Source organism: Archocentrus centrarchus, chromosome 4, assembly GCF_007364275.1.
Source record: "Archocentrus centrarchus isolate MPI-CPG fArcCen1 chromosome 4, fArcCen1, whole genome shotgun sequence".
Taxonomy (NCBI): Eukaryota; Metazoa; Chordata; class Actinopteri; order Cichliformes; family Cichlidae; genus Archocentrus; species Archocentrus centrarchus.
The window spans coordinates 28,321,995-28,338,729 of record NC_044349.1 but is presented as its reverse complement, the minus strand read 5'-3'; the positions used below and the strand labels follow the sequence as shown (position 1 = coordinate 28,338,729).

At 41.4% G+C, this 16,735-nt stretch overlaps 1 protein-coding gene across 1 annotated transcript; it reads left to right on the top strand.

Annotated features, from left to right (window-relative positions):
- The first annotated feature begins 6,531 nt into the window (after window positions 1-6,531).
- rabggta (Rab geranylgeranyltransferase subunit alpha) lies at window positions 6,532-16,507 on the top strand. Its single transcript, XM_030728189.1, has 17 exons — window positions 6,532-6,645; window positions 6,994-7,029; window positions 7,188-7,298; window positions 8,044-8,168; window positions 8,271-8,458; window positions 8,573-8,830; window positions 8,970-9,053; window positions 9,169-9,251; window positions 10,740-10,835; window positions 12,906-13,011; window positions 13,100-13,151; window positions 13,232-13,320; window positions 14,318-14,406; window positions 14,502-14,618; window positions 14,726-14,839; window positions 15,000-15,087; window positions 15,801-16,507. Exons 2-17 carry the CDS (start codon window positions 7,027-7,029, stop codon window positions 15,947-15,949), a joined length of 1,752 nt encoding a protein of 583 aa, XP_030584049.1. The 5' UTR covers window positions 6,532-6,645; window positions 6,994-7,026; the 3' UTR covers window positions 15,950-16,507.
- Window positions 16,508-16,735: the final 228 nt, after the last annotated feature.

Genomic DNA, 16,735 nt, shown 5'->3' with positions numbered 1-16,735 from the left:
TGAAGCCATCAAAGAGGAACTGATGCGCAGCATGTTTTTGTGCTCTCCTGGGCCTCACATCTTCCTGCTGGTGATAGACGCAGACACATTATTTAATGCCAAACACTTAGATGCAGTGACATCACATGCGGAGCTTCTTGGGGATGAAGTGTGTGGAGACACACTAGAACCAGCACCATAGAACAGTATATTAAAGGCAAAGGGGAGGCCTTACAGTCTCTACCTGAACAATGCGGAAACAATTTTTCTGTAGTTAATAATAAAATGCAAGTGATGATACACAAATCACAGAGCTGCTGCATAAAAATCACTGAGACTGTGTGGAAACACGCAGTGGTTCTGTTCACATGTGCAGACACACTAGCAGATAAATCTCTTTTGTCCTGTCTCCATCCCCTCACCTACAGCCAGTCACGGCAGATGGCTGCTCCTCCCTGAGCCTGGTTCTGCCAAAGGTTTCTTCCTGTTAAAACGGAGATTTTCCTTCTCGCTGTCACCAAATGCTTGTTCATAGGGGATCATCTGATTGTTGGGGTTTTCTCTGTATTATTGTAGGGTCTTTAGCTTACAATATAAAGTGTCTTGGGGCAGCTGTTCTGATTTGGCACTGTATAATTGAATTGAATTGAACTGAATCTTTGGAGGAGCACACTATAAGGAAGCATAATGGCTTGAGGTGGTTGGTAGACAGGCTCTGTAACCTGGTTCATATCAGTTTTCTTCAAATTGCTCATGGCATGGTACCTATGAGAACAGGTACCATGCCATGAGCAATTTGAAGAAAACTGATATGAACCAGGTTACAGAGCTGTCTGAAAAGATCAAAGAAATGGTGGCAGGAAACAGCAGCCAGCTCTTCCGCCCCAACTTCAGTGACCTGAGAATTGAGAAATGTTCAAGAAGAGGCAGCTAACACATGTGCTGAAGTAAAGACTGTCGTGGGAGTACAGGAGGAGAGAGCTGGAGCTGATGATGGGCTTCACTGAAAACCTGCAAACTGACATCAGGGAAGGTGTGACAAGCACAAAATCCAAGTCACTTAGTGAGTATTAAGCTCTGAGGAGAACAAATTCAGGGTTGCTAACTGTTGAATTTCACTTGGAGTGAGACTGTGGGTAGGTGTGGGGTGGCGAGATAAGTAAACTGGCCTTTTCGATAGTCTAGCAGTGCCACTGTGTCTTTGAGAGGGATAATAATGTATTAATTACAGTATTATCATCCCAAATCTGCTTGATCTTTGACTTGACAAACATAATAATTGACAACCCTGACAAATCAGTCACTGTAACATGATGTAAATATATTATTACTGTATATTATTGGTATAGTATGATTATAATCATACGCTTTGATGGCCATTGCCATAGTGACATGACCAAACTCAAAACCAGGGCTACTGGTCAGAGGAAGAGGGAGGAAAAGGAGGAAAAAGATGCAAAAATCACCCAAGAAATTGAAAAACTAGGCAAGGGCTTTAGAAGATTCTCCGATTCTTTAAAAAGTGTGGACCTTTTGCTCCTTGAGTGTAAATTATGTAATCAGTTTCAGCTTTCACAATACTACTGTGGACAAACTCAACCAAAATCTGTGTTTGTGTGTTTCACTGAAAGGAGACCGTCCAATACCATCTACTGGTGAGTCCTTCAGAGACGGCAGCAAAACCAGCCAGCAACTGTGACAGAGTTCTTAGTTGGTCATCTACAGATCACGTCAAAACAAATGAGGCGAACCAGCTGACTGAGACACTGAAATTCCTGTGTAAAAAGAATCAAAAGACTACACATTACTGCATTTAGAAGGACATTCTAAAATGCACAAAAAGAGAATATGTAACCACTGTGGATGGTTAGGAGCTAGTTTTCAGCATTAGTCCAAATACATCTTGAACTTAGGGGCAGCTTTGGTTTTTAAGCTGGAGAACTGAGGGCTTAGTTTGATCCCTGGGCCATGTGTATGAATCTGGGTAAGGAGCTGACACTGCTTGAGATGCTTCTGAGCATAAGTTAACCCCAAAGTGCTTCATGCCTCAAATCTTTGGGGTAAGGTGTTCCAGAGGAACAGCTGTTGCTATTATACTGAGAACCACCATTTTTGATCATTTCTTCATCTTCTCCATGGCCCAGCTCATTATTTCAGAAGAAATTTTATGAGTTGCATCATTTGTTTTTCATACATGATTTCATTTAGTAGAAGCTATTTTATTGACTTCTCCTCTTCAGCAGCCCTGTGGCCAGTCAGAAAATATAAATGAGGCAAAATCTCCAATACTTTTTTTTTTTGACAACTAAACCCAAGGCAAAACACATCAGGATTGATCTACTGATAAACGTGTTAGCATAACCAAAGGCGTAGGAAGTTGAACAGCTACCCATCCACCTCTATACATGCCTTGAAGCCTACATACTTGCACCAGTGAGAGTTCCTGAGAGCTCATAGTCTTGCAGAGAGAAAGACCATGCTAGGCGTTGTCCAGGTTGGATATAAGTTCACCTCTATGGCACTTCTAGCCAGCTGATCTACACCAGTGCAAACAAAGACCTAAACATTATTAGAGGTAATGGTGTACACGTTTACACAATATAAGCACCAGTTCTGCAGGAATTGATTAAATTGTGAACACCAGCAATTCCACTCTGAAATTAAAAAATTCAAGCCCTAGATGGAAAATTATAATTATAATTGAAAGCCAATTCCCTTTGCATGCAGCCAAAAAGCTATTTGTGTTTTCTTATATGTATTTTGTAGAATGTAATTTCATATGCCGCACATTTAATTTATGTTAACAGCCTTTATGGTGATGAGGAACTGCTAATAACCCAGGGGAACCACAGCCTAATTAATTTGGTTAAATTAGAAAAGTACACCTTCATGTGAAACACTTATGATATTTCTTGGCGTGTTTTTCCCAAGGAGCCACATTATGAAGATGGTACAAGAGATGCTATTAACCCTCACAGACTCAAGCTTCTCTGAGATGCAGTTAAAAACTTTTTATGGTGTCATATCAAACAGGAACATTAATAGTTTTAGAGAGAGACTTACTGTATGGTTTGTCTTGTTAAGTGCATATTTCATTTTTATTTTAATGTATAACATATACAATATATTCCCTGTAAAGCAATTAGATTAGATTAGATTAGATTCCATCAGGGGAATTAAAATTCCAGTAGCAGCTTTTACAGGTAACACAGGCACACAAACACAGCAGAAATCACAATAAAGAAACTTATGGATAAACAAATAAATAATAAAACAGACAAGTATTTCTTTATGTTGTGTTGTGGTTTGGTGGTCAGTCTGTTAGTCCCACACATGGGAAGCAGCAGTCTGTCACTGAACAGGCTCCTCTGGTTGCTGATGACAGTGTGCACAGGGTGACTGGCATCATCCATAATGTCCAGTAGTTTGTCCGTAGTCCTCTTGTCTGCCACCGTCACCAGAAAGTCCAGTTTCATGCCGACCACAGAGCCGGCCCGCCTGATCAGTTTGTCCAACCTAGATGTGCCCTTCCTGGATGTTCTGCCCCATCAGCAAACTTCTGGATGTGACACAGCTCAGAGTTGTAGCAGAAGTCTGCAGTGTACAGGACCGTCCCCTGGGGTGCTCCAGTATTGCTAACCACAGTGTCAGACATGATTTTCTGTAATTGAGGTAGCTGGAAATCCAAGTGACCAGACATGAGTCCACTATCATCCTTTTCAATTTACCCCGAAGCATAACGGGCTGGATGGTGTTGAAGGCATTTGAAAAATCCAAGAAGAGGATCCTCACCGTACCACTTCCCTTATCCAGATGAGAGTGTGCTCAGTGCAGCAGGTAGAGGATGCCACCCTTCACACCAACACCTGCCCGGTATGCGAATTGCAGATGGTCTTGGGCGTGTTGCACCTGGGGTCTGAGGAGGCTGAGGAAGAGCCGCTCCAACGTCTTCATTAGATGTGAGGTGAGTGCCACCTCACATTGGAAGTCATTCTGCTCACTAGGCTGGTCCCTCTTCAGTACTGGAACGATGCAGGATGTCTTCCAGAGGGTGGGCACTCTCCCCAGTTGCAGACTGAGGTTGAAGATGCATTGAAGTGGTTCACCCAGTTCAGCAGCGCAGGTCTTCAGCAATCGGGGGCATGCATTGTCCGGGCCTGCTACTTTCCTGGGATGAAGCTTCCTCAGCTGAACCCTGACCTGGTCTACAGTAATGCTTGGAGGAGGAGATTGTTTTGTAGTGCTGGAGGAGGAGGAGGAGGGCAGGGGTGCTGATTAAACTGGTTAAAAAAAGTTGTTCAGTTGAAGGCGGCCTTCTTCCTGTTGAGGACAGCTTTGACTTCCTGTGTTACCCATGGCTTATTATTAGGGTAACACCGTACAGTCTTGGTGGGGAAGACGATGTCTGCTCAGAAGTTGAGATAATCTGTTAGACAGTGTGCCATCCCCTCTATGTCCTCACAGTGTGGGCTCAGCAGCACCTCCCAGTCTGTGGTGTTGTAGCAGTCTCTGAGGGCATTTTCCATTTCAGGGGACCACCTCCTGATGGAACCCTCTGTTACAGTCTGCCTTTGAACCAGGGGGGTGTACTGTGGCTGTAAGTAAACCAGGTTGTGGTTAGACTTCCCTAATGGGGGGAGGCATGTGACTCTGTATGCATCCCTCACATTATTATACAGCAAGTCATTTGTCCTGTTGTTCCTTGTTGGACACAACCTGGTAAAAAGCAGCCAAAGTAGAGTTCAAAGTAGCCTGATTAAAGTCCCCAGAAATGATCATAAATGCCTCAGTGTGTGCTGTGTCTACAGCATTGCTGTGACAGAGTGGATCCTCTCACATGCAGTATATATATATATATATATATATATATATATATATATATATATATATATATTTTTTTTTTTTTTATCTCAGGCCAGGTATAATTTGGAGCAACTTTATATAAAACTTGTTTCTGGTCCTACATTTAAAAAGGGTCATATTCAGGGTTGGTTTCTTATAAATAATGCAAGAGGCATTGCATTGACCTTTCTATTTGAAGAGACTCTCCGCTCCCAGTATCATGAGAAATGTTCTGTTAAGTTTTTAAAATGTAAATTTTCTACTGCGTAAATAAAATAGTCTGCACTTATGAAGAACCTTTTGACCTTAGCTAGGTTTTACAAAGTGCTTTTTAGTATGTTTCACATTCACCCACTCACACACGCTGATGGTGGTGGTGCTGCCATGCCATGTGCTCGCTCACTGTTGAAAGTAAGTTCAATCAGATGCACTGAGAAATTTTGATAAGGGGTCTTTTAAAGTTGTTTTTAAATTGTGAGCAAGACATTCCTATGCTGAATATATGCTCATTGGCCACTTTATTACGTATACTGCTCATCAATGCAAATATTGATTCAGCCAATCACATGGCAGTAACGCAATGCATGTAGGCATGTAGACATGATTAAGATGACCTGCTGTTCAAAATGAGCATCAGAATGGTGAAGAAACCCACGGCTGTGGGTGCCTGACGGGGTGGTCTAAGTATTTCAGAAACTGCTGATGTATGGGGATTTCCCCTCACAACCATCTCTATGGTTTACAAAGAATGGTCAAAAAGAGAGAAACTATTCAGTCAGAGGCAGTTGATGCCAGAAGTCAGAGGAGAATGATGAGACTTGTTCAAGCTGATAGGAAGGCAGTGGTAGAAGAAGAAGAGCATCTCTGAATGTGCAACATGTCGACCCTAGAAGCAGAAGCAGAAGACCACTCCGGGTTCCACTCCTGTCAGCTAAGAGCAGCCTCAACAAAATTGGATAATAGAAGATTGAGAAAAATGTTGCCTGGTCTGATGAGCCTTGATTTCTGCTGAGACATTTGAATGGCAGAGTCAGATCATGAAACCGTGGATCCATCTTGCCTTGTATCAGTGGTTCAGGCTGGTGGTGGTGGTATAAAGCTATGGGGAATATTTTCTTGGCACACTTTGGGCCTCTTAATACCAATTGAGGATCATTTAAACACCACACAGTGTTTGAAAACCACTGCAGCATGTCATTAAATTTTGTTTTCTCTCTCCAGCAGTTTGTCCTTTGTCCGGTCTATGTTCTCTTCTTTCATTTCTCTTTTTTCCCCTCTCTTTCCCCTCACTCCCAACCGGTAGATTGCTGCCCCTACCTGAGGGACATTTCTTCCTTTTAAAAGAAGCTTTCCCACTGTTGCAAAGTGCTTGCTCATAGGGGGCCGCTTGAATGTTGGCCTTTTCTCCAGTATTGTAGGGTCATTACTTTGCGGTATACAGTGTCTCAAGGTGACTGTTGACGTGAATTGATGCTATATAAATAAACCTGATTTGAATTGAACTGAATTGAAATGTCCCTTTCATCTAATTTCTGTCTCCTTTGAGGTTGTTATGAAACTTTACACCTTAACCACAACTCGCACTGAAAACTAATTATCAGTGTCACTGCATATCTGACTTCTGTAGCTCTTCTGCTGTGGGCCGTTTTCGCCACTAGAGGCCAACCAAAGCACCGCGCCTGAAAAAAAAAAAGAGAACCTCTCAGTGACGTGGTAATCATGAGACGGAAGTGAAAAAATTGTAGTCGTTAGCACTCCTGATGGTGACATAACAAATCAAGCTGTACTCTTAAAAATCACCAACAGCGCCAAGTGAAAAAGCAGGTATGTGTTCAATGGGATAAATGATGGTTCGTTCAGTGTGCAGCCGTAATGAAAATGTGTGCTATGCTGCTGGTTGTGGTTAATTTGTGCTGGTTTCATTGAACTGTGAATGAGCCCAGCCCACAGCGGAGCTAATTAGCATGCTAACTTTACACTCAGTGATAGTTGTATTCACTGTTTTGGTATTTCTGAGGACTGTATGCCTGAATACTAAGAGCTCATAACGGTAACTTGTCGTGACTTCTGTGTCAGTCTGTTAGCACTTTGTGCTTGTATGTCATGTGAACGTTACTCAGGCCTAACCATGACTGTCACCCCCCCCCACCCCCCATATGCCAATGCAAACAGATTTTAAAGAAGCCTCCTTCACAAACAGCAACGATGGTAAGAGATGACCCACTTTCTTTGCTGTTACTTGCCAAATTCTAATTTTTTGTGCATGGCTGCAGTGTAATTACAGTAGATCAATTATTCATACTTACATTTTGCCAGCAGGATAAACTGCACCCAGTGTACATGCATTTCTTTTGGCTTTTTGACAGCATGGCCGAGTGAAGATTAAAACTACAGCCCAGCAGGAGGAGGAGAAAAGAAAGGAGCGGGAGAAGAAGCTCAAGATATACGTGGCTGCACGGGATGCCTGTTTTTCTAAGGTTTTCTTTGGAAATTTATATTGTGCCTAATGTTTTAATAGCAATAGTGGAGCATGTCTTTGGGATAGAGTAACAGAAAAAGCATTGATACTTGGGATTTTTTTTGTCTGCTTTTGGATAATACACTGGGGAAAACTTAAAAAAACTTCAAAAAGTGTATTGTGGATACATTTTCATTGGCCATATCATCATGTGGGATAACTATGGAAGCTTGTTTCTGCCACACACAAAAAATTTGCCATCTATAACTCAAAATTTCTACTTACTAAGTCAATCTCCTGAGAAAAGAATTCAAAATTGAGGAAATTACTTTGAGAAATTTTGAGTTATTAAGTTGATTTTGAGATAATCTAAAATTTTGATTTGTTTTCTTTCGAGTGGATGGCAGAAAAAAAAAGCTATCCTGTGGCTCCAGCTTCTATAGGATAGGTGGTTGGTCAGAACAAAACAAAGAAAAACCAAAAAAGAAATCACATTTTTACCCACATTTGGATACGAGCCCCGTCTTACACTCTTCCAGCCTTCCAGCTTCATTCTGTTTAAAATCTTTTTCAAATATAGTTGTAATTTAACAGTTGTGAATGACAAGTAATTCCCAGTATTTAAACTTAATGTTATATCTATGTGTAAAATGTATCTTTAGCTGAGCTGTGTGTGTATTTAACAGTTAACAATGCCTTATGTTTCTCTCAGCCTGCTTTTCACTCTATTTATTTCACCCTCCTCACTTTCTCCTGTTTGGCAGAGGAAAGAGGGTGTTTGGGATGACGAGGCTCTCCAGCTGACCCAGCAGCTTCTATCCTCCAATCCTGACTTTGCAACTTTGTGGAACTACAGAAGAGAAATCTTAATGCACCTGGAGACTGTGAAGTTAGCACTTATAGATTCATAGTTGAACCCTGGTTTTTTTATGGTAAATAATTTGAAGTTTTACAGATGAATAATGGTTCTGTTTCTTGATGTCCTCTGCAGAGATGAGGATGAAGTGCAGAAGATTTATGAGGCTGAGCTGTCATTTATTGAGGCTTGCCTGAAGGTGAACCCAAAGTCTTATGGCAGCTGGCACCACCGGGGTTGGGTCTCCGCCCGTCTGCCTCGACCAGTCTGGGCCAGAGAGCTGAGCCTGTGTGATCGCTGCTTGAGCCTAGATGACCGCAACTGTAAGTGTATATGGATAATAATGCATTTAAAAAATATATATATCTAAACCTTGTTTTACAAGGCATAATTTTTACCCATTTGAGCTGGAATGTCCTCTTCTCTGTCTTGAACAGTCCATTGTTGGGATTATCGACGGATGGTTGTAAAGATGTCTGGCGTGCCTGTGGATCAGGAATTGGCGTTTACTGATCGTCTTATTGGCTCCAATTTTTCCAACTACTCCAGCTGGCACTACCGTAGCACCCTATTGCCACTTCTTCACCCAGAGTCTCCCGAGCCCCCCTCACCATGCCGCCAGCCTCTCCAGTCCTCCCCTCCACCTTCCCCTCAAACCCACTCCCATCGAGTCTGTGAAGAGCAGCTTCTAAAAGGTAAAGCACAGTACCCAGTGGCAACTGATAGGGGGCAGTCTAAGTCTTTATAAACTCAAAGTAAAAAGTTGTATTTTGCAAATGAAATCTGATATTTAATTCAGCACATTTATCATGAAACTGCAATGATTATTTTCAGAATATGAGCTTGTACAGAATGCATTCTTCACTGACCCTAATGACCAGAGCGCTTGGTTCTACTATCGCTGGCTGTTAGGCAGAGGTATGTCTGTTGGTCATAGTGTCTATGAGTATGTGTGAGGGTATATTCCAGCTTTGCTGTGCATGCAGATATTTGTTATGCTTTGTCAAACATAGGTTCTTTATCTTTTTAACAGCGGAGCGTGAAGAGATGATAAGCTGTGTGTATGTGAGTCGCGATGAGGAGAGAGTGGCTGTGGCCTTCTCCAGGCCTGTCAATGTCAGTATCTTCAGTTATTCTTCACTTAGAAAATGCTCTAATGGAACTCAGGATGAGTTATTCTTTAATATTCAGTTAATGTAAAAGTAAATCTGTCACTGAGCTCAGTGACCTAAATAAATGCTGTGGCATTTTAGGATTTCACTGTGCTATTAAAATTAAATGTGGCTTCTACATTTGTTTCACGCAAGTCTTTTTAAATTGTCATTTTAGAATGATTATGGTCTAATAATTTGCAATAGAATTGTAATGTGTAAGAGTATGAATATGTACTCAGCGTCTGCTTCATTAGCTACACCTTGTTAATATTTGGCTGGACCCACTTCTGCCTTAAGAACGGCCTTAATTCTTTATGGCATAGATTCAAGAAGGTGCTGGAAACATCCCTCAGAGATTTTGGTCCATATTGATATCATAGCATCGCGCAGTTCCTGCAGATTTGTTAGCTACATTTGAATCTCCCGTTCCATCACATCTCAAAGGTTCTATTGATCTGGTTACTGTGGAGGCCGTTTGTGTGCAGTGAACTCGCTGTCATGTCCAAGAAACCAGTTTGAGGTGATTTGAGCTTTGAGACATGGTGTGTTATCCTGCTGGAAGCAGCCACCAAAGGATGGCTACACTGTGGACATAATGGGACGAACATGGTCAGCAACAATACTCAGGTAGCCTGTGGTGTTTAAAAAAATGCTCATTTTGTACTAAGGGGCCCGAAGTGGGCTTTCATGTTGTTTATGCCAAATTTGACCCTGTCATTTGAGTGTTGCAGCAGAAATCGACACTCATCAGACCAGGCGATGTTTTTCAATCTTGGTAAGCCTCTGTGAATTGTAATCTCATTTTCCTAGCTGACCAGAGTGGCACCCAGTGGGGTCTTCTGCTGCTGCAGTCCATCTTTTTCAGGGTTTGATGTTTTGTGCACACTTTGGTTGTAATGAGTGGGTATTTGAATTAGTGCTGCCTTTGTATCAGCTTGAATCTGTCTGGATTTTCTCTTTTTCAGACCATTCTCTATAAGCTCTAGAGATGGTTTTGCAGGAAATTCCCAGCAGGCCGTCAGCTGCTAAAATACTCAGACCTGCCCGTCTGGCAACAACAGCTGTAACACTCAAATCAGAGTTATTTAAAAAAAACTTCAGCACTTCATCTTGATCTGTCTACATGCCTAAATGCACTGAGTTGCTGCTATGTTATTGACTGATTGTTAATTTGTATTAACAAGCAATTGAGCGGGTGTACCTAATGAAGTGGCCGGTGAGTGTAGTTTTAGGTGTTTCAAACTTGCATATAATCATGTACAAAATGGAGTTTTTGTGCGAGTGAGAACACAGTTTTCCTCTGCTGTCATGAAGACTGTGACAGTTTGGGAAAAGTGAATTCTGGGAAAATGTGTCTGACCAGTTGTTAAAAAAACAAAACTGTAATGCTGCCATTATATGGTACCCTGTCTAGACTGGATGAACTTTCTCCCTGCCTTTGCTCTGTCAGGCACAGTCAGTCGGCCTGTTCCTGGTCCTTGATGGTCAGCCCCAGAGAGTGGAATGGAGGAGCGTCCATCCGTGTTTCAAACACAGCCCTGTCTGGGTATCCTTTTCCTGTGTGACTTAAATGTGACAGTTTACCCCTGCAGCGAGTAAGAATACCTTTCCTGGTGTGTTACTGATTGAACAGCATACCGGTTTAACATTCTGTTCTTGTCATTCCTCACATACCACATGCTGACAAGACTCTGTGGTATGTGCATCAAGAGAAAAGGTTTCATCATGAAACTGATCAGTGCACTGCAGTGTAATGTTATTGTTACCTCTAACACACCAGTGAAAGGACTTTCTATTAGTCCATTTTTTCACCTTGTCAGGGTTTAGTGACACACAACACCACATTTAGCCAGAGTGTTGACGTTAACAGTTTTGGGGAAAAAGATCTCTAATAGTGCAGCTTTGTGTCTGACCTGACAGGCCAAGCTAACAAGATGGAAAAAAAGGTAAAAACTCCAACAACACTTGTTTATTTATATAACAGACAGATTGGCTAAGGTCTGCAAATAACAGCCGTCTAATTTATAAATGGAGAGGAACTACATATATTACGCTCAATCGGAGTCAGTCTGCGACATTGAGTGCAACTTGTCTGCGTCGCGTCTCTTTCGGGACTTGATTCAAGTGTTTGCCAAGTGGTTGTATTCTGGTTTTATTACTGTATAAAAGCAAGGTTGCAGAGTGCCTGTGTAACTTTGCAGTTAAATCTGAGTCGTGCAGCAAATTTCTGTTTCAGGTCTGTGAGATTCTGGCTGGATTCTCTATTTAAGTAGTTAATTTGAATTTCTGTGTATATAGATGGCAACAAATTAGCATTTTTCACTGTCAGTTGCCATATTATCACAAACAAATTGCATTGTAATAACCAGTTTGACCTCATTAAATCACAGACTGATAGCAGACTGATTCTGTCTTATTGCCGCTTTCCTGACATACTAAAGTTGCTTTGTAGACGGCAGCTGGCCGTCACAGACCTGAGCCTCGTCTTTGAAGCAGTCATTTCAAAGGCAACAAGACCACAAGTTCATTGCACGCAGGTGCAATGCCGCCATCTCAAATCACTGTTCTTCCTGGTGTGACTGTAGCATTACCAGCACACTTGGTTGTCATAGTCACATAAACATTTTAAATAGTATAGGTATAGAGTAGGAAAAAAAATACCAATAACATACATGCAGATGTGTATCTCCCGGGCATATCCATTCTCTTCTGCTTATCCTGTTCAGGGTTTCAGGGGGCTGGAGCCTGTCACAGCTGTCATAGGGCGAGATGCACGGTACACCCTGTTCAGGTCACGTGCCTGTACCAGGTCTAACCCAGAGAGAGAGACAACCAACCACACCTATGGACAATTTAGAATCAACAATTAATCTAACCCCACTAACTGCATGCCTTTGGACTGTGTGAGGAAAGCAGAGTACCTGGAGAAAACCCACACAAACATGGGGAGAATTCCACTGTGAGGCAGCATTGCTAACCACCGTGCTGCCCGGCTGGGCATATGTTCATATAAACTGGAGGAAAACTTTGGGGTCATCTTCAAATTTTGCCTTTAAGTGTGCAAACTTAATGTTACGTAGGTATTGGTTTAATTGATTTAATGATATTTTGTGTTTTTAGAAGTGGACCTACAGTATGTAACATTAAGTGGGCACATTTCACACCGACTTCATAGGGTGATGGCATTTGCACAGTAGTCATGGAAATGACCCTTATTGATATGCAAGCTCAGTAATTATTAAAATTTCCTCTATAACTGCCTTTCACATCCATATTCATTCACAGTGTGAATATTTTATTTATTTATTTATTTTTATATCCAGATACTTCTTTCTTTGGCATAATCGAAACTATTTTGTCTGAAACATAATGCTCGCTGCTCTTTGTAAATCTAAATGAACTAATTAAAGCCTGGAATTTAATACTTCACCCTCTACCAGGCTGCTGTACTGGCTCTGAAAATCAGCCCAGGACTTAGCATGCACACTCACACTATGGGCCTGGGCAGGTTTGTTTTAATGTGGCTAATTTATGTTCAAATCAAATACTTCCTTTTCACTTTTGGAATACATCATTCATGTTTTGTGGAGGCTTTTTATCCTTAGCAAGGGCTCAGATATGCAATCTGCCTCCTGGAACGATTAGCGACATCACCAATGAACACAATCTGACTGTGCACTGGACTGAAAAACACACTCACAGAGACTGTGCTCTATATACAGGTGACACATATACAGCATATTTACCGTGTCATGTTCTTTCAAGGGCAGGATAATGAATTTCATTACACTGAATGTTTAACTTTCAAAGGTCGAACTGAGAGTTGGTGTAGGGACTCTGCTACTGATCAGGAACTTTTCAGGTACTATTTTGGCACAATGGAAACATTTTGTAATACGTCTTATTTAAAGCTTAGGAGCTGAGTATGATTTTTCTCTGCAGGAGTGAACTTTCAGTAGAAAAGACTTCAGTGCTACAGTCGGAGCTCCAGTCAGTCAAACAGCTACAAGAACTGGAGCCGCTCAATAAATGTAAGTGTGTTTAAATCTTATATATGTTGCAGGACTAAATCACCAAGAAACAAATCGACAAGCCACAAAACCACGACTGGCATTTTCTTTTACATTGTGTGTATGTGTGCTAATTTTGGAAAGCCACAATTCAGACAGGCCACAAAGTTGAGCTCAGCCCACAATAAGCCAATAACAGGTGAGCTTCATAGGAGTCAATATCAGCTGTATGTAAAGTGTGCTATTTAAGCTGTTTTAACCTGCAAACCCTTGCTGCTTGTTCTGAAAGCAGCTTTGCCTCTCTTTTTAATGCTGGGTTCTACTTATGCAGGATTTATGGTCTTGTGTACATAGAAGCAGTGCTCTGCTTTACGCATTCCATGTAGAATGGCAGAGAGGTCCCAGAACAGAGCAAAAAATGCAACATGTAAATTCAGTTCCTGCAGAATGAAATAATGAATAATTTCTTTGACTAACTGGACTGTGGAAGATGTTGAAGGCAGGCTAGTACTACAAGGGTGGTTTTGAGTACTTGGTTCTCTAACTGAGGTGGGGCATATGCATGAGCTGACCCTGAGGGGAAAATATAGAGTCAAACTAACTTGAATGAATTTAATTTGCAGAAAAAATACAGAAGCAGAAATTTGCTGCTGAATTTATCGGGCTGACCTTCACTAAAGTCCAGTCTGGATCCTTTTGTATTATCAGTGATTGCTAAAAATTGTGGTGTGTGTGGAGCATAAATTTTTTTTTCTGCTGCTGAAATGGAGAGTGCTTCAATCTTTAAGAATCTATAGACATAAGTGCACAATAACCGTGGGCAATGCAGTCTCAGAACTTTGCAGGTGTGTAGTTGACATTATTATGAAGGGCAGCTTTGATGACAGGTGTCAGGGAACTTATTAGTGTGATGGTCTGCTTGTTCCTATCACAAAATGGTCTTGAGTGTTGATGTCTGCTGCTGCTGCTGGTCATAATGGTCTTATGTAGCCACTGACTGTTAGCTTTGCCTTGGCAGGGTGCTTACTGACCATTATTCTCCTGATGAGGGCTCTAGACCCTCTGGGATATGAACAGGAGATGCTTGCTCTTTTCAAAACACTCAAAGTGAGTATAATCCACCTACAGTGGCTGGCAATAACTGTATTTGTCCATAATGCAGGCAGCAATTACCGATTAAATGCTCTCACTGTATTCACCAGGAAGTCGATTCCATGCGCTCTGCATATTACAGTGACCTGTGCAGCAAGTTTATGATTGAAAACACCATCCTGAAAATGGAGTATGCTGAAGTGCGCGTCTTCAGCATTTCTGACAAGGTTGGTTCAGAATAACAAGAAATCCGATTTCCCTGAAACCTTTTTTGCTGATTAGGGAGGTCCTTAAAATGGTTTTCTCTCTTTCTTTTTTTCTTTCTTTTTAACAGAACCTGACCACTTTATGCCACCTGGACCAGCTGTTGTTGGTTACCCATATCAATCTGTCCTCTAATCATCTGCAGCAGCTGCCTCCTCAGTTTGCCATGCTGCAGTGTCTGGAGGTGATGAAGCTGCAATTGAAATCCAATTTTCCCTCCTACATGGACAGTGATTCTTGTCCTCTTTTGTGTCTGCTCCAATAGATTAGAAAAGGAAAGACACACATATTGATTACTTTTTTTTTTTTTCTCGTGCAATTCAATGACTTCTTTGTTCTTGCAGGTCTTGGAGGCCGATAACAACGCCATAGAAAACCTGGAGGGAGTTTATCAACTTCCCAAATTGGAGGAAGTCCTCTTGAAAAACAACAGTATCCTTGATGTCCTCAGACATTTATATTTAGTAGTCCTGTTCTGGATCTGCATTTATCCTGCAGTATAAGCGTCATAGGGATCAGTTTATATTGTAATTTGTAGTCTTCTCACAGTATATTAGTGACTCAAGAAATGTGTGAATCAGTTCTGAATGGCTCAGTGCTTCATCCCGTAAAGAGTGCGAACAGCTGACGTAAAAGACAAGTTACACACTAAGACGTGTTTACAGCATTTAGAAAATTGCACTTTTAACAAGACTCTTCAGCTCAATATATGAATAATTTATTTCACTTAAGTCTCAGTCGATTTAGTAAATAAAAGAACGCTGCAATTTCACTGAACAAACTGCATCATTAAGAAGCAAAGAAAGATTTAACAACACATCATCATCGCAGGCTCGCTCACCTTCATGCTTCACTTCTCCTGCTACACTTGGGAAGAATTAATGCGATTTGCAGGTTATGACGGGGATAGTTTTTTATTTATTTTTGTTTTGTTTGATTTCTGGTAATCACAGTTGCTGTTTTTCTTTTGAGTGCTCCATGTTTTTGATTTAGAACAATGAATTTATGTCTTAGTGTCACATTTGACATTTGGGTCTTACTTTTACATCTGCGTTTGGAATATGTGCATCAGAGCTCCTTTTATTAATTGTTATCGATGTTGCCGCAGCACACTGGAAGGCATTTTCATTAACCCAAACATGCAGAAATCTCTACATTGGCAGATCTTCAGCCGCTGGCCTCTTGCCCCACGCTGAAGCGCCTTGACCTCCGTGGAAACCCTGTCACTCAAATGGCCAATGTCGAGTCGGAGTTAGCCGAGCTGCTGCCCTCAGTCACAGACCTCCTGCTCTGATCCAACACAGGGCAGGAATCACTGCCATCTTTGTTCTGTCGTTCAGTTGTCCTTCATGTTTCAAGCTGTTTTTGGTAGTGAGTGGGTGTCATCTTGTGACTGTGTTTGTTCCACCTGTTTTGGAAGAATGTCAGTCACAGTGAATCCTGAGGGTCTGAAAGCCTCATTCTTTAGAGCAAATGTCAGGACCCTCTCTTAACACCTTCAGCAAAAAGTCAACATTTCTCTGTGTGTGAGTGATTGCGTAATAACCACTGTTGCATTTCTTTGTTTGTGTGCGTACAGATGTCTTCAATGCAACAGACCAAATGCATGCAGAAACATTAATAGTGGCGTAAAATAATTAGGGATTGGTGTGCAGCAGTGATTGCTTATTGCTTCTATAAGCTTTAATGGCTGAGTTGGAAGATAATGTTATGCTGGGTGATCGGAGTATTGCATAGTTCACTGCAGATTTTTTTTTTTTAAAGTAAAGCATTTGATTTATGACATTATACTGTTGCACAGTAAGTCACAGATCCAATAATAAACAGCACACATTGTGTCACTGCCTTCCAATAAGCTTTGTGTCTTTTTTTTTCCCACTGAAAGTACCCACAGATGTACCGTAAAGGTTCGAGCATCTCTAATAATGTCTCATTTTTATAATAGTGGTGAAGATTTTTTGTAACTCAAATGCAGTGTAAAGGGAGAATCCACAATGCTCACTCACAATGTAAATACAGTTCTGTGCAAAAGTCTTGAGCCACTCATTTCTTTATATTTTGCTTCCAAGGAGCCTGACTT

Bases quoted from the DNA above. Each gene is read 5' to 3' on its own strand.
- rabggta (XM_030728189.1), top strand. The intron at 8,831-8,969 runs GTAAAGCACAGT...GATTATTTTCAG, and splicing joins TGAAGAGCAGCTTCTAAAAG to AATATGAGCTTGTACAGAAT. The intron at 14,407-14,501 runs GTGAGTATAATC...TGTATTCACCAG, and splicing joins CTCTTTTCAAAACACTCAAA to GAAGTCGATTCCATGCGCTC.